Source organism: Podarcis liolepis (assembly GCF_965112155.1).
Source record: "Podarcis liolepis genome assembly, chromosome: 12".
NCBI classification, from domain to species: Eukaryota; Metazoa; Chordata; class Lepidosauria; order Squamata; family Lacertidae; genus Podarcis; species Podarcis liolepis.
The window spans coordinates 14252094-14275198 of NC_139563.1; the positions used below are offsets into that span (position 1 = coordinate 14252094).

The 23105-nt window shown below is 42.8% G+C and overlaps 2 protein-coding genes across 2 annotated transcripts in view; one reads left to right on the plus strand and one right to left on the minus strand.

The window, feature by feature from the left end:
* Positions 1-23105, minus strand: part of PTPRN2 (protein tyrosine phosphatase receptor type N2) — a 614238-nt gene that overhangs the window by 569066 nt on the left and 22067 nt on the right. The window contains exon 2 of the mRNA XM_083466687.1: positions 3852-3902. Coding sequence (XP_083322813.1) covers positions 3852-3902 — 51 coding nt within the window. The remainder of the gene's footprint in view (positions 1-3851; positions 3903-23105) is intronic.
* Positions 7429-10068, plus strand: LOC310689374 (tigger transposable element-derived protein 1-like). Its single transcript, XM_083467027.1, has 3 exons — positions 7429-7495; positions 8011-8053; positions 8213-10068. Exon 3 carries the CDS (start codon positions 8239-8241, stop codon positions 9922-9924), a length of 1686 nt encoding a protein of 561 aa, XP_083323153.1. The 5' UTR covers positions 7429-7495; positions 8011-8053; positions 8213-8238; the 3' UTR covers positions 9925-10068.

Sequence of the window (23105 nt, forward strand, 5' to 3'; positions counted from 1 at the left end):
ACCAGCTTGTGGGCAGGGCTTGCCCCGCTCCAAGCCGGTGGTGCCACAGTTATGCCACTTGCCTTTAGCCAATTGGCATCGTGACAAATGTTGGGGGTTGGGGGTATCTATTTGGCAGCACGACGTAGGGACCTCCTTTTGCTTTGCACTGCCGAACACCCGCCCACCCACCCACCTGTTAATTAGGTTGTGTTTGGCCTTGCTTTGGACTTCAGTTGGTCGCCTGTTTTGGAATGGGGGCCAGGTAGGAATTTTTCTCAATGTGGCAGATTGGCTGTGGCCACTTGGTTCGCTACCTCTTAGCAATCATCACAACTTTGTAAGGTTTGGCGGTTAGGCATTGGTTTAGGGGAATGTGGGGAGGGGAGGTGTGGCTACCACCTGCCCCTCCAATGAATAGGGTATTCTGTTAAAGGAATCTGGGGGTCTGGATCTCGTCCGAAGCCAGGAGAAGGGCTAGGGCCATGCCAGGACCCCTGGGAATCCCAGGGGTGAGCACCAGTCAATATACATTGACGGAGATCCCCCTGCTGGTTGTTTACCCTTATAGGCTTCCTGAAGGGTAGGGCAGGAGCCAGATAGTTTTGATACCAATGCCTAAGTCAATACCAGTCACATTTGTGTATTCAATAAAGTGGTGGCCAAAATTTCCCCATTAACATTTAAACTAAATTCTGTCTCCACTGTGTCTTTAATTCCATGAGGAATGGGTTTGGGAGCTCGGAGCACAATCAGCAGCATACTGGTTCTCATACCAAGAACTAACTTAGTTGGTCTTTAAGGTGCTACTGGAAGGAATTTTTTTTATTTTGACTATGGCAGACCAACACGGCTACCTATCTGTAGCAGCATACTGGCTTTCAGCCATTTTAGTGAAGAGCTTTACATGTTTTGAGTAATCTCCTACATCAGGGGTAGTCAAGATGATGCTCTTCAGGTGTTTTGAGCCAGAACTCCCACCAGCTCCAGCCAGCATCGCCAGTGTTCAGGGACACTGGAAGTTTTAATTCAACATGTCTGGAATCGAAGACACTTGGCTAGCAATGTGGGGAGAAAACTCCTATTCATAAAATATCAGCTAACTATAAAGAACTGTCATTGAAGTTGATTCATAAATGGTACGTGACTCATAGGAGGCTATTGAGGATGAATTCATTTGTATCCACAAGGTGTTGGAGGGGGTGATCAGAAAGTGGGTTGTAGCTCCACCTACAGTGCGGTTCTACTAAAGTGCAACGGTATTCAGAGAAACGGATATGATCTTTAACTGCCACATTATTCCAACTTCTCAATTAGCACATTTATCTATATTTGACAAGGGACGCAGGTGGCGCTGTGGGTTAAACCACAGAGCCTAGGACTTGCCAATCAGAAGGTCGGCGGTTCGAATCCCTGCGATGGGGTAAGCTCCCGTTGCTTGGTCCCAGCTCCTGCCAACCTAGCAGTTCAAAAGCACGTCAAGTACAAGTAGATAAATAGGTACCGCTCCGGCAGGAAGGTAAATGGCATTTCCGTGCGCTGCTCTGGTTTGCGAGAAGCGGCTTGGTCATGCTAGCCACATGACCCGGAAGCTGTACACCGGCTCCCTCTGCCAATAAAGAGAGATGAGCGCCACAACCCCAGAGTCGGTCACGACTGGATCTAATGGTCAGGGGTCCCTTTACCTTTACTATCAATATTTGACAAGGATAACAAAAAAAGCATAATAAATATTTGATAGTGCACCTGCTTATAGCAGCTAGGATGGACCATCACACAGTTGGGGGGGGGGAATAGATGAGGCCAATCTTACTACTTAGGATCATAGAACTGTAGGGTTGGTGACCCTCAGGGTCCCTTCCAACTCCAACCCCCTGCAATGCAGGAATCCTGTCCACAGCCATCCCTGAGTAGACTCAAGCCACCAACTTTCTGGTTAACAAAAAGCCACACTGACCCATTGTGCCACAGAGAACATCCATCTTGGTACAGTAAAGTTTGCCCTGCTGGAAAAACTAACTAATAAACTGATAGTCATTAGAGGCCAAAGGGGGAAAGGGGATGCTTTTGTACTTGTTTGGTCTGACTGTATTTCATTTGTAAGCAAGGAGGAACATGGCGAAGAACCCAGCCTATCCTATGAATCCATAAGGCTGATATCGTGACTCAAGGCATTTGAATACTTCAAATACGGTACTTTCACTTGGTATGATAGGGTTCATGTTTTGTAGCCTTGTCTTGTTTAATCATTATGTCTACATTCTAAAGTTCTAGTTGCTACCTTTGGTGCATTCACATACCTTTATTTATTTTGGCTTTATTTTTTGTTTGTATTTGTTCAACAGTGATCTTAAATTGTATATGTATATCGTCACCAGATCCTGTTTGATCACACTGTATGTTGCAGAATCTCTTAAGTTAATAAAGACTGTAATGATAAAACATGCACATACATCTGGAAAGTAACATAAAAATCCACCCAGGCTGTTCTTCCTTTCTCCTTCCACACTTTCCATGATAAAAACTCATTATTCACATATTTACATATTTCACATATAACCATACGAGGCAGTTTTCTACTAATGACAGAAACTGAAGTATATGAAATCAATCTGTAAACGAAAAACTCTGGAGAGCAAGACTCAGAGATCTTATTTGACATACTGTCCTGCCATTATTATAGCATTAAAAAAGAATGCACCACTACCTTACCAACTCTGAATCAGCAGATTTCAGCAAGCCAATAAAAATGGTTTACAGAAGAAAATTAACACTGCACGACTGCTACCACAAGCCACTCAGCAAATGTAAATAAGATAACAGAGCCTTTATAACAAATATAGCCTCTACGGCAAAGATATCAGCACTTTAGTAGAACACTTATTGTTATAGACAAAAAAGGCTCTACGTGGCCCAGTGGAAATATATGATGCAATGAGTGAAGCTCACCCATCATCTGTTTTCCACCACTCTAATTAATTCTTTTTAACATTGTACTTACTTTCTTTCTCTTACAAAACTACTTCTCGTAATTTACAAAAAATTTACAAGAACTTTACAAAAATTACTAAACGGTCATTCGGTACATATATACATTTAAAACAATCTAAGTCATAATTAAGAGAGTCCAAGGATAATAACAAGAAGATTTAAAGACGGGACTAGTGGACACTCAAAGCAGTAGAATATGAGATGATTGGACCCCACTGAACTTGAAGCATGGGAACCCCCAACAAAAAAATTATAATTTGGCAAAATATTTGGACTTTATGATATATATTTGTATAATTTGGAATATTTAATGTGATTTGATTGGATTGTTAAAATGGAAAACTTAATAAAAATTATTATTAAAAAAGTCATAATTAAGAGAGTCCATCAACAGTTGCATAATTGGGCGTGTCCATAAAGTATGTCGCACATCCTAAGGTATTTTTTCTACATGCAGGGAAGAAGGCTGGCTGCTCTCTCATAAGGGTTTGCTACATGTGCGTCAGGGTGGGTGCTAAAGGGCTCCAGACCTCTCATGATGTCTCAGAGAGAGTCAGGTAATGGAAGAAGGAGGGAGAAGCTGCCACAACAAAGAAGGAGAGAGTAACCTGTGTAGAAAGGTATATAGATAGGTACCACCACCACCACCACCCAGTGTCGGATCTACACATTTTGTCATGGGCGCAAAAGTCTGCACTACCACCACCCCTCATCATAAATAAACTTTAACAAATGACTGCTCAGACTATACAAAATCTGTCATGGGCGGGAGGGAGTTGAAGGATCTCTTAATTCTTACTGGCAGAGAGATTCCACATGCATCGATGTACGCATATACAACAAGCTGCTTAGCCATGTGTGCCAGTTATTCGGAAACTTACCATTTATGCAGATTTCAAATGATTTGCAAAGGTCATCCTCAAACAGGCAGCCTAGAAAGAATGCAATGAAAACACAAAATCAAGACGGTGTCAAAGCAATGCAGTTGCAGTACAGTTCCAACATCTCAAGCTATAAAATCTCAAACTGGAGTCAGACCTTTGTTTGATATTCTAAACCGAGCAGTACAGAAGAAGCCTAGAGCATAAAGTAAATGGGAAGAATGAATGGGAAGAATACAGAAATATAATACCTGCTACTGAGCGCCTGGTCCCAAAAGTTTCGTTTCCTGAGGCACAGCTCTCATGTAGTATTTCCAGCGGTTATGCTGGGCCTCAAATCCAGAATGTGTCTATGACCATCTTAAGTCAATAGCTAAAAGCTGGTGTCACTGCTTATATACCCAACTGATCACTACAGGAGGCACTCTCCTGCAGATACCATCTCATCAAGAGGTCCATTCCATACAATGAAAGAATTGGGCTTTTAGTGTAACAACACCTACCCTTGGGAACTTCTTTCCATTACATATCAGATAGGGCACATTTCTATCATCCTTCTGGTACTTATTGAATACTTTCCTTGGATGGACACTATAACAAGGTCCTGTACACAGAAAGACTTTGTATTTCTGGTCAGACTCAGGTGGAAGACATCACTCATAAAGAGAACCAAGAAATCGCTTTCTGAAATCTCTGTTTGCAGAAGCAAACAGGTACACCTTGGTAGAAATGGTTCTGTTTCTTCTGAGTGGCAATAATAGCTTTGTAACACAGAAAGTGGCCCTCTGCGCACCGGCTGCAACAACAACAAAAATCAGGGGAAATGAGCTAGATAAAAGCACTATAAGTTGTTTTGGGAATTCAGACCTTAAGTTTGTGGGTGTCTCTGGTATCTTCTCTCTCTTACATCCTAGATGTTGGTTTATATTATGGGTGTTATGTTCTCTGTGTTTTTACTACTATTGCTACAAGTTTGCCATGTCTTTCTACTAAAACGATAAACTTATGAACTATGTATTGGCATTGAAAGTGTTTTCATAGGTTTTCTTGTTTATATATGCTTTTCTTGTTGATGGTTTGATGGTTAAATTGCTTTGGGATGCTTTATATTCAGGGAAGCTTTTAATGTATGATATTTTAGTGTTTCTTGGTTTCTGTGGAAGCCGCCCAGAGTGGCTGGGGAAACCCAGCCAGATGGGCGGGGTACAAATAATAAATTATTATTATTATTATTATTATTATTATTATTATTATTATTATTATAGGAAGTGTCGTATAAATAATAAATAATAAAGGAAGCTAGATCCACCTGGACCAGCAAGAGTTTTAGAAAGCATGCTCATCATCATAGTGATTATGGTGGTAGTCTCAACTCTAGTAGACAAACTGTATGTGAAATAATTCGAACCTTATCCCTTGTGGTTTAGAATTTGCATGTGATACACCTATCATATATCAGCTGTCATGGTAGGAAATGACATATCTTACACTTGCTGGGGTAGTAAGAACAAACTGAGTAGATGGGAACGAAAAGCAATGACAAAAGCACACCTTTAAAAACATACTTAGCTACGGTATGACAATTTGCATTGAAGGCAAAATGTTTTATTCTCAGTGTTGTGCTCTCAAATTAAACATGCCCAGGACTGGACTACTTGTCTTTCCTTCTAAGTCTTCTCCTCAATCCCTCTTTGTATCTGTCAACAAAACCACTATGCAACCTCTTAATCAGCCATTCATGCAATGGTTTTATCTTTCATTCTTCTATCTTCTTTCCTACGCACATTAATCAGCTGTCAAGTCCTGCCATTTCTCTTTGTTCTCTCTCCCCCCCCCCCTCGTTCTCCCTCTCTCTAAGCCAATTCTTCTCTGCTACGTCAGCTATAACACTGGTTCATGATCTGCTCATCTTTTATCTGGTCTTCCTCTTTCACAACTCAAGACCTTCCATCTCTCTATCCACAGCTACCCTGTCAAAAGTACTAATTTATTCCATTGTTCAGACCAAGAAACACCCTTCTTCAGATGCTGTCACTGGATTACAATTTTGGCCCAATCTCCTCATTACATCCCTATCTCTGATCTCTACTTATCCAACTCCACCATGCTCAGCTGATTACATGTCTCCAGAATAACTCAACATATTCTCTCTTGTTTCTTCCTATGAATAAAGGTATCCCTGAACATGTATATGGTGCCATCTCTCTCCCTTCTTTCAAATCACCCATCAAAACACATCTATTCTATGTGGTCTCTGATCGCATAATCATAGAACTGTAGAGTTGGAAAGGACCCCAAAGGTTAACTAGTCCAAACTCCAGCAATACAGGAATCCCATCTAAAATATCCATGGCAGGTAGCCATCCAACTCCTGTTTAAAAACCTCCAAGGAAGGAGAGTCCACTACCTTCTGAAGAAGCCTGCTCCACTGTCGAACAGCTATTACTGTCACAATGTTCTTCCTGATGTTTAGTCGGAATCTCCTTTCTTGTAACTTGGAGCCCGATTCTGTCTTGTGAAACATTAGCTACCCTTCCCAGCTTGGTGTCATCTGCGAATTTAATGAGCATCCCCTCAATTCTTTCGTCCAAGTTGTTATAAAGACACTAAACATCAATGGGCCCAGGATAGAACCAATGTGGCACCTAACTTGCCACATTTTTCCAGGATGATGAGGAACTATTAGTGAGTACTTTTTGGGTTTGGTCAGTCAACCATCTACAAATCCACCTAACAGTTTATTGTTGTTGTTATTTAGTCGTTTAGTCGTGTCTGACTCTTCGTGACCCCATGGACCAGAGCATGCCAGGCACTCCTGTCTTCCACTGCCTCCCGCAGTTTGGTCAAACTCATGCTGGTAGCTTCGAGAACACTGTCCCACCATCTCGTACTCTGTCGTCCCCTTCTCCTTGTGCCCTCAATCTTTCCCAGCATCAGGGTCTTTTCCAGGGAGTCTTCTCTTCTCATGAGGTGGCCAAAGTATTACAGCCTCAGCTTCAGGATCTGTCCTTCCAGTGAGCACTCAGGGCTGATTTCCTTCAGAATGGTTAGGTTTGATCTTCTTGCAGTCTATGGGACTCTCAAGAGTCTCCTCCTCCTTCAAAAGCATCAATTCTTTGGCGATCAGCCTTCTTTATGGTCCAGCTCTCACATCCATACATCACTACTGGGAAAACCATACCTTTAACTATACGGACCTTTATTGGCAAAGTGATGTCTCTGCTTTTTAAGATGCTGTCTAGGTTTGTCATTGCTAACAGTTACCTAACACCTAACAGTTACCTATTGCTTTATAAGCCGATATGAACTGCCTTGAATGCACTGTTTAATTAATACAGTGGTGCCCCGCAAGACGAATGCCTCGCAAGACGGAAAACTTGCTAGACGAAAGGGTTTTCCGTTTTTTGAGCTGCTTCGCAAGACGAATTTCCCTATGGGCTTGCTTTGCAAGACGAAAACGTCTTGCAAGTTTGTTTCCTTTTTCGTAAAGCCGTTAATACCCAGGCTGCATTGCTTGAAGAGGTGCAGTTGCGACTTGACTTCGAGGAGCAACACATTGCACGCGGTGTGGTAGCCTTTTTTGAGGTTTGTGAAGACTTTGCTGATTTTTGAAGCTTTTCCAAAACTTCTTTTGCAGCCATTTGGTAAGTTAAACTTTTTAAAAAAATTGGGGGGGGTTTGGATTTTGGATTGGGGTGTTTGGAATTCAAGGACTTGGTGTTGGGGAGAGGTTTGCAAGAATCTGGGAGCTTGTGTGGGTTTTTCCTGCATTTTAATGATTTTTTGTGACCATTGGGGCACTCTGCTGTTTGTTTTTAAAAAAATTCTGGGTTTGAATTTCTGTGTGGTGGGTGGCTGGGGGAACAGTTGAGGAGCGGTTTGCAAGAATCTGGGAGCTTGTGTGGTTTTTTTTGAATTTTTATGATTTTCTGTGACCATTGGGCCATGTTGTTTTTTTAAAAAAAAATTCTGTTTGAATTTCTGTGTGGTGGGTGGCTGGGGGAAGAGTTGCAGAGGGGTTTGCAACAGTTGGGGAGGGGTTTGCAACAGTTGGGGAGGGGTTTGCAATTTCTGTGTGGTGGGTGGGTGGCTGGGGGAACAGTTGAGGTTTTTGAAGACTTTGGTGATTTTTAAAGCTTTTCCAAAACTTCTTTTGCAGCCATTTGAGGATTTTGAAGACTTTGGTGATTTGCAGCCATTTCGTAAGTTAAACTTTTAAAACTTTTTTGGGGGGGTTTGGATTTTGGGTTGGGTGTTTGGAATTCAAGGACTTGGTTCTGGGTTTGAATTCCTGTGTGGTGGGTGGCTGGGTGCTTTTGAATTTTTTGGGTGTGAAGCACTGGTTTTTCTTTCTTTCTGAGTTTACGAAGCTAGGAGCTGTGCTGCCATGGGACCTAAGAAGACTGCTGCTGCAGAGGCCGGCAAGAGGAAGAAGGAGAAGGTGACGCTGGAAATGAAGAAGGAGATCATCCGGAAGCACAACGGTGGAATGCGTGTGACAGACCTCGCCAGGGACTATGGCAGGAGCCCATCGACCATCGGCACCATCCTGAAGATGAGGGAGAAGATCCTTGCGACTGATGCAGCCAAGGGAGTCACCAGGATCGTGAAGAACCGCCCAGCTGTTCTGGAGGAGGTCGAGAAGTTGCTGCTCATCTGGTTAGAAGAGAAGCAGGGTGCAGGGGACACAGTGACTGAGGCCGTGATTTGTGAGAAGGCCAAGGCCTTGCACGCAGACCTCGTCCGGGAACAGCCAGGAACCTCAGGTGAGCCAGAAGTCTTCAAGGCAAGCAGAGGCTGGTTTGACCGGTTCAAGACAAGATCTGGAATCCACAGCGTGGTCAGGCATGGAGAGGCTGCCAGTTCTGATGTTCCTGCGGCTGAAGACTTTGCATTGGAGTTCCTGGAGGCTGTGAAGACGGAGGGCTATGTTCCACAGCAGGTCTTCAACTGCGACGAGACCGGGCTCTTTTGGAAGAGGATGCCCAAAAGGACTTTCATCACTCAGGAGGAGGCCAAGTTGCCTGGCCACAAGCCCATGAAGGACCGTCTGACCCTGCTCTTCTGTGCCAACGCAAGCGGCGACCTGAAGATCAAGCCCCTGCTGGTGTACCACTCGGAGAACCCACGGGCCTTCAAGAAACAAAAGGTCGACAAGGAGCAGCTGAGTGTCATGTGGCGATCCAACAGTAAGGCTTGGGTCACATGTGTGCTGTTTGTGGACTGGGTCAATCTTGCTTTTGGCCCTGCTGTCAAACAGTACCTGCTGGACAATGACCTGCCGCTGAAGGCTTTGCTTCTGATGGACAATGCTCCTGCTCATCCTAAAAGCCTTGAGGAGGACTTGTTGGAGGAGTTCAGCTTCATCAGAATCATGTTCCTGCCGCCTAACACCACGCCACTGCTCCAGCCGATGGATCAGCAGGTCATCGCCAATTTCAAAAAACTCTACACCAAGGAGCTTTTCAGGCGATGCTTTGAGGTGACTGATTGCACCACCATCACCCTGTGGGAATTCTGGAAGGACCACTTCGACATCGTCACCTGCTTGAAGATGATCACCACGGCCTGGAAAGGGATCAGGCAGAGAAATTTGAATTGCGCTTGGCGCAGCCTGTGGCCGGACTGTGTGGCACCAAGTGACTCTGATGCACCAGAGTCAACAGTGGTGCAGGACATTGTTGCCTTGGTGAGGACCATGGGCCTGGAGGTCACAGAGGAGGACGTCTGCGAGCTGGTGGAGGAGCACGACCACGAGCTGACCACCCAGGAGCTGGTCGAACTGCAGGCAGAGGCTGCGCAGGAGCAGGCCTCGCTGGAAGAGGAGGAAGCAACTGAGGAACGGCTGTCCTCCAAAGAACTGAGGGACATTTGCATGAAGTGGAAGGATGTGCAGGCTTTTGCTAACAAGCATGTGGCACGTGACCTTGCGAACACTTTTGATACGACGGTCATGTCGCCTTTCAGGGAGGTGCTGAAAAGGCGGATGAAGCAGCAGACCATGGACAGGTTCTTCAGCAAGAAGCAAAGAGTGGAAGAGGAACCTTCTTCGAGTTGTCTCCCAGAGTCTTAGAAAATGTAATGTACACTTTGTTGATTTTTAAATGTTTTTCCTGTCATGTTTAGAAACTTAATTTATTGTTCCTTCAATTTTTGAAATGCTCTTTACAGTATGTGTGACTTTAAAGAGCACTTAATAAACTCTTGTTGTACCAAATTTGGCTTTGTTTGGACTTTTTTTGACCATAGGGACGCATTAATTGGATTTCAATGCATTCCTATGGGATTTCGTGCTTTGCAAGACGAAAAATTCGCTAGACGAAAAAACTCGCGGAACGAATTAATTTCATCTTGCGAGGCACCACTGTACTCAGTTTAGATCCCATCAACATAAATATGGGTAGGAATTTTGGTGACAGCCAGTCCCAACTGACTTTTGACTTCCTTATATTGAATCTGCCATTTTGTTGTTCAGGCACCAAACGTAAAGAGATTACTTTGAAACAAGTGTGTAATTCAAATAAGTGATTTTAATTCTGTTCGGTCCCTTTTGCATTATCACCTAATATGTACTCAATACGCACAAGAAAAACTTATTATACAAAGCTGCACCTTCAATGTTTCAACAAAACTTGACAATTACATGCTGATTAGAATGAGGCATCTGATGCAATTAACCAGAGGATCTATGTCTTGAATAGCAAATTAATAAATTCATGTGTGGCAAACTCTGGTACTGGTTTGCTGGGGAAAGCAGATTAGAAGGACCTCTAAATCTCCTTGAAAAACGCATGATATTTGAATTGAGTTTTACATTAACTGAAGCTGAAGTTATGCATGTTTCACCCAGCAGTCAAAATGCTAATTTAAACACAAATTTATTTTTTGTTATTATTTGCTACAGCATTAAGAAACAACATATTTCATTTTAAATATCATCTACCTGCTAATGGTTAATGACAGTAATAAATCATTACTGAAGAGCAAAGCAGTATCGTATCCTGCAGATCCTTTTACTCACGTCATGCATTACAAACAACTGTCTTCCATCTTCTAGCAAAATACCCACCCTCCCCGCCTTAGTTTCCTGCTAAAATAAATGCAAATGCATGCAGGATTTACCTTGTGTCAGAAACAAGCCATACAATCCCCACCTCATATATCAATATTTTATTGAAAAACACTCAGCTACTCAACCATATCAGTTTAAATTGACTAATTAGTGCAATCTGCTTTAAGTTTGCATATGAAAATGCAAAATTTGGATGAAAAAAGGATGCTGTTTCAAACCAAAATTGGGGAGTTAGAATCCAACAACATATGGAGGGCCACAGATTCCACACCTGATTTAGATAATGTGATACAGGGGTCACCAGTGTAGTGCCGACAGGTGAGAATGTGCTCACCAATATGTTTTGTGCAACCCACAGAAAGTCTCAGTAAATTTCCCCTCAAAAATCCCAAGTGCAGTCCTGCTCAGTTCCTATTTGTGCTGGTTTGGCTTATCCTACGTTGAACATGCCCTTTTAAACATGCCCACATTTCATTCAATATCAGGATTGAATCTTCCCCTCCAGTCTGAAGAGGTGTGCAAAGACCACCTCTCTACAAGTGTGTTGCAGGTGCCTTTTCCCCCTCTTGCATTGGTGGCGTGGCTATAGGGTGGCACGCAGCCCAGTGGCGTAGCGTGGGGGGTGCAGAGGGGGCCGCACCAGGTGCAACATCTGGGGGTTAGGGTTAGGGGACACAAATCCATGGGTTAGGGGGCGCAAATCCACGGGTTAGGGGGCGCAAATTACTTGCCCTGCCCCGGGTGCTGACAACCCACGCTACGCCACTGATGCAGCCCCTACCATTTTGTGTGCCTTTTCTCTTTTAGACATGGCAGCTGTTTTGCGTGATGTCATACATCCCAGAACAGGCATTTTGTAAGTGGTGCCCAAATGAACCACTGGCCGCAAAAGGTTGCCGACTCCTGATGTGTTGCAGCCAACACCATCTCCGGCAAGTCATTCGCTTTTGCAGGAGAGAAAGGAATGCCTCTTGCAAGGTGGCATCTACAAGGTCCAGGTCCTGTGAGCATCTGAATTACACTGTTTAAAATCTTCAGCATGATTTTTCAAATGGAGTTGTTAAAACAAACTTATTTTAATCTAGTAATCTAATCAATTCATTAATCCATTAAACAGTGCCATCCTGCTCCCTTTTCTCTAATATCAGTGGTCTTTAAATATGGAAAAGCCCTCCCTTACATCACATTGTGACCCATCTGCTACCCTCATTCCTAATTCCCCTTTGCAGAAGGAAACACAGTGCTCTGCCTCTTCAAATATTTCAGGCTGCTGGAACTAGTATATGCCATCTGCTCCTAGAACTGATTTGGTGTTGCTCATGCTCTGTGGAGCTTGGATATCAGTAAGAACCCAGCGTACATGTAACTAGCTTTTACTGGCAGCAGAAACTACAGAAAGGAAAGGAACTGAAATGACATATTTCTAGTTCCCAAGAAGGTTTTATTACTCGAGAAATTGCACTGCACTACAGTTATCCATAGCCTGGTCAACATCCATGTTAGATCCAGCACAAACAAGAGGGGTTGTCCCAACGCCTTGCTGGAAGAGCAGCAACGCCCTGTACTGGAACTCCAGCAGAAGCGGTGAGGTGCCGCCTATGTGGATATACCGCCTGAGGCAGCTGCTTCACCCATACCTCATGGTTGGGCCAGCTCTGGGGGAGAGAATATAGCTGTAAGGTGGCTACATGAAGACATGCGAATATGGAACTGTTATTGATAGTACTCAAATATTACACTGGCTTCCAGTTTTTCTTGATACAATTCAGTGTTCCGGTTTCACACTATGAAGTCCTACAAAACTTGGGATCACGAGAGGTCCAGAGGGTGGCAGTATGAGAACAGGCCTTTTCTATGGTGGCTACCCATTTGTGGGATGCTCTCCCCAGGGAGTCTCACCTGGTGCCTTTGTTACACATCTTTCAGCGCCAGGCAAAAACACTCTTCTCTCAGGCCTTTGGCTAGTTAAACAATCTATGGCCATTTAAACTGGGGGGGGGGAGTATTTATTTTGTTTATTACTATGTTATGTATTTTTGTGTTTTTATATTGTAAACTGCCCTGTGATCCTAGGATGAAGGGTGATACATCATCATCATCATTTTAAATATCATCCTTTTCTTGTCAGTACCTACATGTCTTTTAGGAGACTAGCTTTAATATTCCTTCTCCGGTTACCCTCAATTGACTACCAACAGGACCCTTTGGGTGGAAGCACTTACCCCATTTAAGAAATATACTCTCACCAAATTCATGTGGCAAATAAGTAGATGTTGTTTCAGTGCCAAGTAAAATAAAGTTTATTTTCCAATGCCTTTGGGTGTTTGATCAGATGCTGTGAAGGTGAAGTTTTTGGCATTGCTCTTTTGCATATAGTCACATGTAATTTATTGGATTCAAATTAGTTTGGAGCTTTTTGATGGCTTTAATTAAATTATTAGCCACCTTGGAGGCTTCTCCCTGCCTGCCACACTGCCTCCAAAGAAGGTGCGGTATATTTTTTTTAAATAACTGATAAAATGCAGGGCTATTTTTGTCTTTAATTTACAGTGTACTATGTAGGCTATAATTTTTGTATCAGAGATAAATTACAATATGCAGAACAGTATGATTTCAGTGGGTTCTTAGTAGCCACTTGCTCAGTGGAGCAACAAGACATTCTACAGGCTATATAATCCTTCTCAGTCACCTTACCCTATTGACACATTCTCTTTAGCAACTGTTAAACAAGTGACTATTATAATATGAAATATTTATCCCTGCAACCAGGCTGGGAAAGCATAACTTTGATTGACGCATCCAAAAAGCAAATCAGGTTTGGCTATGTTAAACACTAGTAGTGGGGATGGGGGCGGGGTGAGAAATCCCTGACATTTAAAATACTATCCTTAACTCACACGGTCTTTTATTTACCATGGTTCTTGTCTAACAGGGAAGGACCTGCGGTTGCTGCAGCAGCACCGCAGCGGCTTATTTTCTGCTGTACATCAGAGCTTGGTGGGGCTATGACCCTCCCTACTAAAACGCAACAGTGGAAATTATCATTAGCATAACACACAGCTATGGGTGGGGTAAAAGGGAAGGTGGGAGAAAATTAAGGTGGCCCTTTATGTAACAAGGTACAAACTGCACAAGTTATCAGCTGGGAAAATCAATGTGGGTGCAATTTGCTTGTGCCTATAAGCCATGTGATATATGGTTGTTGGGTGTGAACGTGCCTGTTTCAGCAGATGCGGTTTCTAAGAAATTTCTATGGCCACTGCTTTTACGTAAGTTGTTGTTTTATAGCTGCAATGTTGACTATTCCCGTTCTGCTTTTGTTTTAATTGTATTCCTGTTACGCTTCTCTGTAAACTGCTTTGAATGAGCGCTGGAAAAGTGGGCCAATAATAATATCTGTCTTGTGATATCCTATGGTTTTAAGCTACACATTATTTGGATTGATTGGTTATTTCTAAGTATTGATAGTCTGTGTCAGTTAACACTCTGCTTGTATGAGCTATGCAAGGAACTATTCCATTTCTTGTACAGTGGTACCTCGGGTTAAGTCCTTAATTTATTCCGGAGGTCCGTTCTTAACCGGAAACTGTTCTTAACCTGAAGCACCACTTTAGCCTATGGGGCCTCCTGCTGCTGCCGCTGCACCACCGGAGCACAATTTCTGTTCTCATCCTGAAGCAAAGTTCTTAACCTGAGGTACTATTTCTGGGTTAGCGGAGTCTGTAACCTGAAGCGTATGTAACCTTAAGCGTATGTAACCCGAGGTACCACTGTATATCAAGACAGTTCTAACTTGATTTGCATCTTCAAATTATGTCAGAGGGCTTGGAAGTTAAAATATGCCATTACAGCTGTGCTGCTTAATTTTTCTCTTATAGCTTATAAAGTTTGCTCTTGTTTCTTCACCTCCTTTCTGTTCTACATTCGGCTCAGTTAAATTTCATAGTGGTTCTGTGAGTATGAAACTGTCTTCAGAAACAGATCACTGCTCCCAGTAGGCTCCCACTTATTTATTTTGCTTTCTCCTTTTGTTGTTTGAATGGCTAGTATTTTCTCTGGGCCTGAGAATATTCTGTTTTTAGAAAACATCTATCTGCAGAATCCTATTACCATCAATGGTAATATTCTCTCTCAGTTGCTGAAATACTGCTTTTGATAGAAAATTGGACTTCTCTTGAGACCTAGTATTTGTAGGGACGAGTAAGATTTTTCACTCCTATGCTTCCTAACTATGATTTGTGAATTACATCCTGGAATTTCCTTGGTAAGTGAGAATGTGCAAGTGTACAGGTAGTTACAGTAAAAACTGAAGCCATTTCACTCCTCCACTGGTCATCCTGCTGCTGTACCACCTAGAGCTAAGCCATCATTTGACTAGCCTTGCGTTCAAGAGGACAGGATCACACTTCAAAACAACCTTGACAGATTAGAGAACTGGGCAAAAACAAACAAGATGAATTTTAACAGGGAGAAATGTAAAGTATTGCACTTGGGCAAAAAAAATGAGAGGCACAAATACAAGATGGGGAACACCTGGCTTGAGAGCAGTACATGTGAAAAGGATCTAGGAGTCTTGGTTGACCACAAACTTGACATGAGCCAACAGTGTGACGCGGCAGCTAAAAAAGCCAATGCAATTCTGGGCTGCATCAATAGGAGTATAGCATCTAGATCAAGGGAAGTAATAGTGCCACTGTATTCTGCTCTGGTCAGACCTCACCTGGAGTACTGTGTCCAGTTCTGGGCACCACAGTTCAAGAAGGACACTGACAAACTGGAACGTGTCCAGAGGAGGGCAACCAAAATGGTCAAAGCCCTGGAAACGATGCCTTATGAGGAACGGCTAAGGGAGCTGGGCATGTTTAGCCTGGAGAAGAGGAGGTTAAGGGGTGATATGATAGCCATGTTCAAATATATAAAAGGATGTCACATGGAGGAGGGAGAAAGGTTGTTTTCTGCTGCTCCAGAGAAGCGGACACGGAGCAATGGATCCAAACTACAAGAAAGAAGATTCCACCTAAACATTAGGAAGAACTTCCTGACAGTAAGAGCTGTTCAACAGTGGAATTTGCTGCCAAGGAGTGTGGTGGAGTCTCCTTCTTTGGAGGTCTTTAAGCAGAGGCTTGACAACCATATGTCAAGAGTGCTCTGATGGTGTTTCCTGCTTGGCAGGGGGTTGGACTCGATGGCCCTTGTGGTCTCTTCCAACTCTATGATTCTATGATTCAAACCCAGGTTCTTGTTTTGTCTTGCTGCAGACATACCATGAAAGCTGTAGTCAAGGTGTTATTCTTGACTTACTGCTTGTGGTTTTGTCTACAAGAACAAACCACAAGCCAGCATCCAACATTCAGAAGTTTATGGTTGACTTGATGAAATATAGGTGACCATTCCCCCTCTCCTTATATGCTCTCTATACACCAATGAATAAGCCCCAAACATTATTTTCTATTTTCTGTTTATTATTAAGAAATGTATGAATATGCTCCTATTGGTACCACCCCTCCCCCCCAATCCAGACCACACTTTCATTTATTGTTTATTTTCATGTTACACATTTCTTAACTAAGTCCCTTCTTAAGATGTGTAAGCTACGCTGTACAATTATCCTAAATCTTTGTATTTTATTAAAACTAATAAAATTACTTAAAAAACAACAACAAGCAGACCACAAGCCCAGGTTCAGGTGAAATACTGAAATGCAATGCCAAATCATGGTTTAGCTCTAATAATGGTTTGTATTTCTTACTTATAGCTAGGAGTGGTTAGATAGGTCTGTTTTAGTCCGTGTCAATTTCACATGTGCTTATTCGTACATCCCTTTCATTCCATTTACACATTAATCTGTGATTTTTTTCGAAGTATGACCATTCCTATTTAAATAAGTGTTTTAGCTAAATGTGCACATTTTTAAAATGCATTTTAAATGAAAATACTTACTTATTTACTTTATAATATGCACAGTCTACACAAACAAATATATTCACGACCTTAATTTTTCATATTTTTCATTTCAATAATCAATACAGCAATTCCATCTCTCGTAAAATCTGGACTTTTCCCTTCTTCCTTCCCTCCTTTGAATTAATTTGGCCAGTTTATCCAGGACTGCTAGTTCAACACATTTCATCAACCAGTCCCAGGCAGTTGGAACGCTTCGCTCCTTTCATTTTATGCAGCCGTTATTAAGACAGAGACTATTACAGTAGTCTCTAAAATATTTTTAATGCATTTGGCATGTCTTTTGAGCCATATGTATTGTAAAATCCTGAGACGTGTGAAATCAATGTATAGTTAACTTCTGATCCATGAAATACAAACTGAATGAAATTAAATCAGTCAATCAATCAATCAATCAATCAATCAATCCTTTTATTTGTATGCCGCCTTTCTAAAGCAGTGCTCCACTGGCCCTACTTACACTCTCTGCTGGAGTGAGATTTCTTCTAAATCTTCCTATGCCGGAACTCAAGGATATGCTGTCATGGGGAAAATGGTGGCATAGTGTCACTGTTGCCACCAAGGTGGCTTATCTACCTTAGGCAAAAACCACCAGCAGAGGCAAGAGAGTCAGAGTTGGCAGTGTGCTAGGGACAGAGCTGAAGTTAGACAAACTTCTATACAGTGGTACTTCTGGTTACAAACTTAATTCATTCTGGAGGTCAGTTCTTAACCTGAAACTGTTCTTAACCTGAGGTACCACTTTAGCTAATGGGGCCTCCTGCTGCTGCCACGATGCCAACACACAATTTCTATCCTCATCCTGAGGTAAAGTTCTTAACCTGAGGTACTACTTCTGGGTTAGCGGAGTCTGTAACCCGAAGTGTTTGTAACCCAAGGTGTTTGTAACCTGAGGTACCACTGTATTTCCTCAGGGCTTGTCTCTGTCCCTAATGGCAATGAAACATTACACCTGCAAAACAGTACAAATGGCGGAACTCTTGTTGAAACCAATGAAGAGCACCAGACAGCTCCCTCAGCCTTTTCTTCTGCCACCCTCCCATTATGGCATTCAAATAAAAGGTTTATGATTACTGGCAAACGTCAATATTTACAAAGTTTCTGGCTTTGTTGTTTTATAGGTTACGTACATGTCTCTTATATTATAAAATAACTCCAGGTTATGTCCTACTATATCAACCTTTGAACAATCCATTGTTGAATCGGAAGTTGAAAGAAAGCAACAAGAAAAACTCCAGGGTACTTAGGAACTGACTTGTCAATATATCATCAGGGGAAGTGACTGGAATTTGTAGTGAGATTTTCCATTCCCTATGCAAGAGCAAAACTGTATACAGTGGTGCCTCGCAAGACGAAATTAATCCGTTCCGCGAGTCTCTTCGTCTAGCGGTTTTTTCGTCTTGTGAAGCAACCCTATTAGCGGCTTAGCTGATTAGCGCTATTAGCGGTTTAGCGGCTATTAAAGGCTTAGCGGCTATTAAAGGCTTAGCGGCTATTAAAGGCTTAGCGGATTAGCGGCTAAAAGGCTATTAGCGGCTTAGAAAAAGGGGGGGAGCGAAAAAAATCGGAACACTCGCAAGACGTTTTCGTCTTGCAAAGCAAGCCCATAGGGAAAATCGTCTTGCGAAGCAGCTCAAAAACGGAAAACCCTTTCGTCTAGTGGGTTTTCCGTCTTGCGAGGCATTCGTCTTGCGGGGCACCACTGTACCCAAAAATATTCATGGGCTTCCTGGGTGATTTGTTTACAATACAGTGGTACCTCGGGTTACAGACGCTTCAGGTTACATACGCTTCAGGTTACACACTCCGTTAACCTAGAAATAGTGCTTCAGGTTAAGAACTTTGCTTCAGGATAAGAACAGAAATCGGGCTGCGGCAGCGCAGCGGCAGCAGGAGGCGCCATTAGCTAAAGTGGTGCTTCAGGTTAAGAACAGTTTCAGGTTAAGTACAGACCTCCGGAACAAATTAAGTACTTAACCCGAGGTACCACTGTAGGCAAGTCAGACTGCCTCACAAACTATTTAAACATGGAGCAGATATGGCTCACAGATATGGCCCTACTTTTCATCAGAGTGAAACAGCTGATTTGGGGTGTCATGAAGCTGCTAAATTATTTAATTTATTATTGTATTTTACTTCCAAGAAGGGGAAGAGGTACTTGTAGGATTTTCTACCTCAGATGCCAAAACAACTTGACTGGCCTTGGCTACTATGTGCATTGACATGGGTGGTTGGGTGGAGAATCATCATTTGCTGCTCCGCCAAAGCCAGCGAAATATCTTTGGCTGGCCCTGGTATGGCCAGCAGTCTGCTGAATGGCACATTAAATCAGGACTCTGGAATTTCCAGTAAAGTCCAGAAGCTATTGGCTAGACTCCCAACAATGATAGAGTTATGAGCTGCCATGCAATTACGCATTATGTTAAGATGTTTGCCAGTGTTGACATCGTGTTGCTTTGGCTAGCTTTTGGTGAATGGGTTGCAGTAAAATACACTTGACGTTTTCATTCTATTTTAATATTTTACTTTATTGTCACATTTAATGTTCTGCCTTTTCCACAAACGGAACTCAAAGCAAAATACACAGGATTCCTTGACAGCCTCCAACCAGTCATGGTCCCTGCTTAGCTTCAGCAAGGTTCCCACATCGTGTATCTCTAAATAATACCCTTTGATTATACAACAAATCATTGTACTAAGCCCTTAGAATAGGGCAGGATGTATTCCATATAAATAAGCAAACCGCTAAAACAATCCTGGGCAGGCATCATTGTGTAATATGTCCTAAGAGGCTAGGTATGCAAATAGTGAGCACAAGAAAACCCAGCTTTGCTTAGTTCAGGAAGGAGAAAGTATTATAAGGAGGAATTTTCATTTGACAGATAATAAGATAATTCCCTACCCCTGTGCCAAAGCCTGACTAAACCTTTGTGCTGTGCCCAGCGAGAGAGCACGTTTGGAATGCAATATTCATGTACCTTGAAAGGCCTGCAGGAGATTGATTGCACCTTATTTCCAGTCTGCACTGAGATGCTAGGGTTGGATTACCCTTTCAGCTCAACAGCTTTATACAGGTGAGCATGACTTAGCTGGGATCAGGATGTGTAATGCAATCAATAAGGAGGAGAGCAGTACCCCCAGAAGGCCTGGAGAAAAGTAGAAAGCCCTTGTTAGGGAGGCGGGGAAACTGGAGGGGTTTGCAGAGCTTTCCTCCAGGTTTCTTTAAAGAGATGCACAGTTCATTAACATCCAAGGGACTCTGTTCTATGCTCGAGCCATGAAGCGGGAGTAGATAAACATTCATTTTCCTCTGAATTGTGAAGGGCTATGTTTTGTACCTGTTAGGGAAAGAACTTCCTGCACTTTTCCAAAACCAATCTATCTTGCAGAACTAACAGTAAGAATTTCCGGACAGTGAACACTGATGCTCTAAAGTGCTATTTACCGGGTGTTATCATCAATCTGAGGATCTGCAATGAATCTGGATAATCTGAGGCTACAGATCATTCATGGCACAATGAAAGTTTGAATACTGGTTATGCACTTGTATTTTAGAAAGTGGGAAAGGTTTTGAGAAGTTCCAGGTACAAAATCACATATATGATTCTGGAGTGTACAGTGCAACACTTTGCATGTTCAGACACAGAGACCTCCCGCCTAAATAAAGACACACTTGACTCAAATTTTAGTTTTTGTTTTTGGCAGAATTTAGGCCACAACTTTATTGATTACAGAAGGTGAGTGGTTGCATGGGCTCTGGTTCGACTAGCTCCCTGCACCCTTGCAGGCAGTGCTGACCCAGGGCACCAGCATAGGTCAGCCAAGGGTGAACACCTGGGTAGGCGAAAAGCCGGGAACAGACTATGTTCATCACCCAGATGCCCCCCTGGACTCTGGCACACCTCTCGGGGGTTGACCAAACCAGTTGAGTCCCTGGATTCCTTTAACGGAATACCCTTCACATAGGGATGGCGAGACGATTCTCCCATCCCTGTCACCTGAACCAGTGCCTATCTGCAGCCTTACAAGTTGTGACAATTTGCTACGCGGTAGGCGAAACCCAAATAGCAACAGCCAATCAGCCAAGTGGGGAAATTCCTGCCGTGCCCCTGTCCCAACGACAGACGATGGTATAGCAAGGTCAATCACAAAATGCCTTAAAAGTAGGGAGACGTAGGCGGGTGTTCCGAATGCACAGACCAAAAAAGAAAGCTCTGGGTCACGTGCATGGGTATATATAGGTCCCTCGATCTGTTTGGACTGCACCCCATTGGCCAGATTGAACCCAACAACGAGGGACCTACCAATCGGGTGTTGTGGCTGTCCAATCTCACCCCACCCACAACACAGGAGGTCGGTTTCCAGGTCTCACCGCAACACGTGCCCTCTTTTAGGGAGGACACGATTTCTTCTAATTCAGGACAAAATCAAAGTGCAATGTTTACAAGTGCACTAGAAAGCAGGGTGTGCTTTTTTTTAAAGGCAACTTTTTTATTTTAAAAAAGGTAAACAGCCTTGTACCCCCCTCTGTATCTGTCCCAAGAATTCTCATCCCAATTACTCAGACTGCTTTTCAAATCTGGGAGTTTGAGGCACAATGTGGAGATTCTGTGGGGACAGCAGCTGGCATGGAATATCTCTGAAAAGTTAGTGTTGGTGTACAGATGCTGCAAGCACACTTCACTGGCCCATGGCCAATAATTACTTTGGTCTGTTGCTAGGGAGCACAGCTAATTGTTCTTTTCTTTACAAACAGATAATAAGATTGAATATACTCTGTTTCCCTTGACCTTTGAAGACTTTTAGATGCAGGTTTCTGTAGCATATTTTTAAAAGCATTTTAAAATTATTTCATCAGCTTATTTGATTTTTTTCTTCTTGTATATTGTTATAAGTTTTGGAGGCCAGAGTCTGTGGGTGAAAAACACCCATAAATCCTAGAATTAGCAAAAGTTAGAATAAAATAGGGTTTGATTAAACTGAACCCAACACGGAATCCCCTGGGTTTCATTCGTGCTAATGAGACAGGCCAGCTTGGCAGAGCTAGTTGGATATGGGTGACTGGGAGAACAAAGGCTAATGGTGACCAGTCATTAACCCACCAAAGAAGCCATCAATAAGTCAAAGAGGTAGCAGACAAGGAGTACGGAGCCCTTCCTCTAGCTGTGTTGCTGGACAGAGAGCAAAGAGGTTTAGGATTTCAGGATGGATTATGTAGAGCAGGCAAGCAGGGAAAAAATGTGCCAGCTTTGCAAGTGGTTTGGCAAGCAAGAGGAAGAGACACAGAGAGCTTCGTTGATTTCTCTATTTGCAGATCTCCAAGCCTGCTCCAAGCCACATATCATAAAGACACCTCTGTCTCTGCGGTGCCTCATCATCCCCAAAGGGAATGATGTACACGCACCTGGAAGCTCACTTGTGGAGACTGGGATGGAGTGTGACAATATGGACAGAGCTACAGGATGGTTTGAGCATATTACACCGATCCTGGTCCGACTGCACTGGCTACCAATTAAATTTCTGGGTCCAATTCAAAGTGCTGTTTTTGACCTATAAAGCCTTAAACGGCTCAGGACCGCAATAACTCAAGGACCACCTCTTTCCATATGAACCTACTCGGACCCTGAGATCATCTTCTGAGGCCCTCCTTCATATGCCTCCTCCTCAAGAGGTCCGGAGGGTGGCAACACGAGAACGAGCCTTCTCTGCAGTGGCTCCCCATCTGTGGAATGCTCTCCCCAGGGAAGTTCGGCAGGACCTTCATTATACACCTTTAGGTGCCAGGCAAAAATGTTTCTTTTTAAACCAGGCCTTTGGTTGACGTGATTTATAGCCTATGCCCTTTTAAAATGTTTTTTGGGGGGTATTAGGTTGTTGTTTTTATTTTTATTATGTATTTTGTGGTTTAATATCTTGATTTTATTTTGTGAACTGCCCTGAGATCCCCAGGTATAGGGCGGTATATAAATTCAATAAATAATAATACAGTAATAATGATGATTGTGTCACTAGGTGGCACTGTCATTTGTTGTTGCAAGTTGGAATGGAGGTTCATATTCCTTTGTGTTTCTATATCTTTTAAATATAATCTTGCCTATTCTTTATACCTCCCTGACATGTTCTGGTCACTAAGACCAAAATATGAAAGATACAAAATAGAACAAATCAGAAATTTATGTTCATTACACACTCCAGGTCCAATTATATTTTATCTAATTGCT

What these genes read in the sequence shown, in the direction of transcription:
- LOC310689374 (XM_083467027.1), top strand. Translation starts at nt 8,239, where the DNA reads ATGGGACCTAAGAAGACTGCTGCTGCAGAGGCCGGCAAGAGGAAGAAG.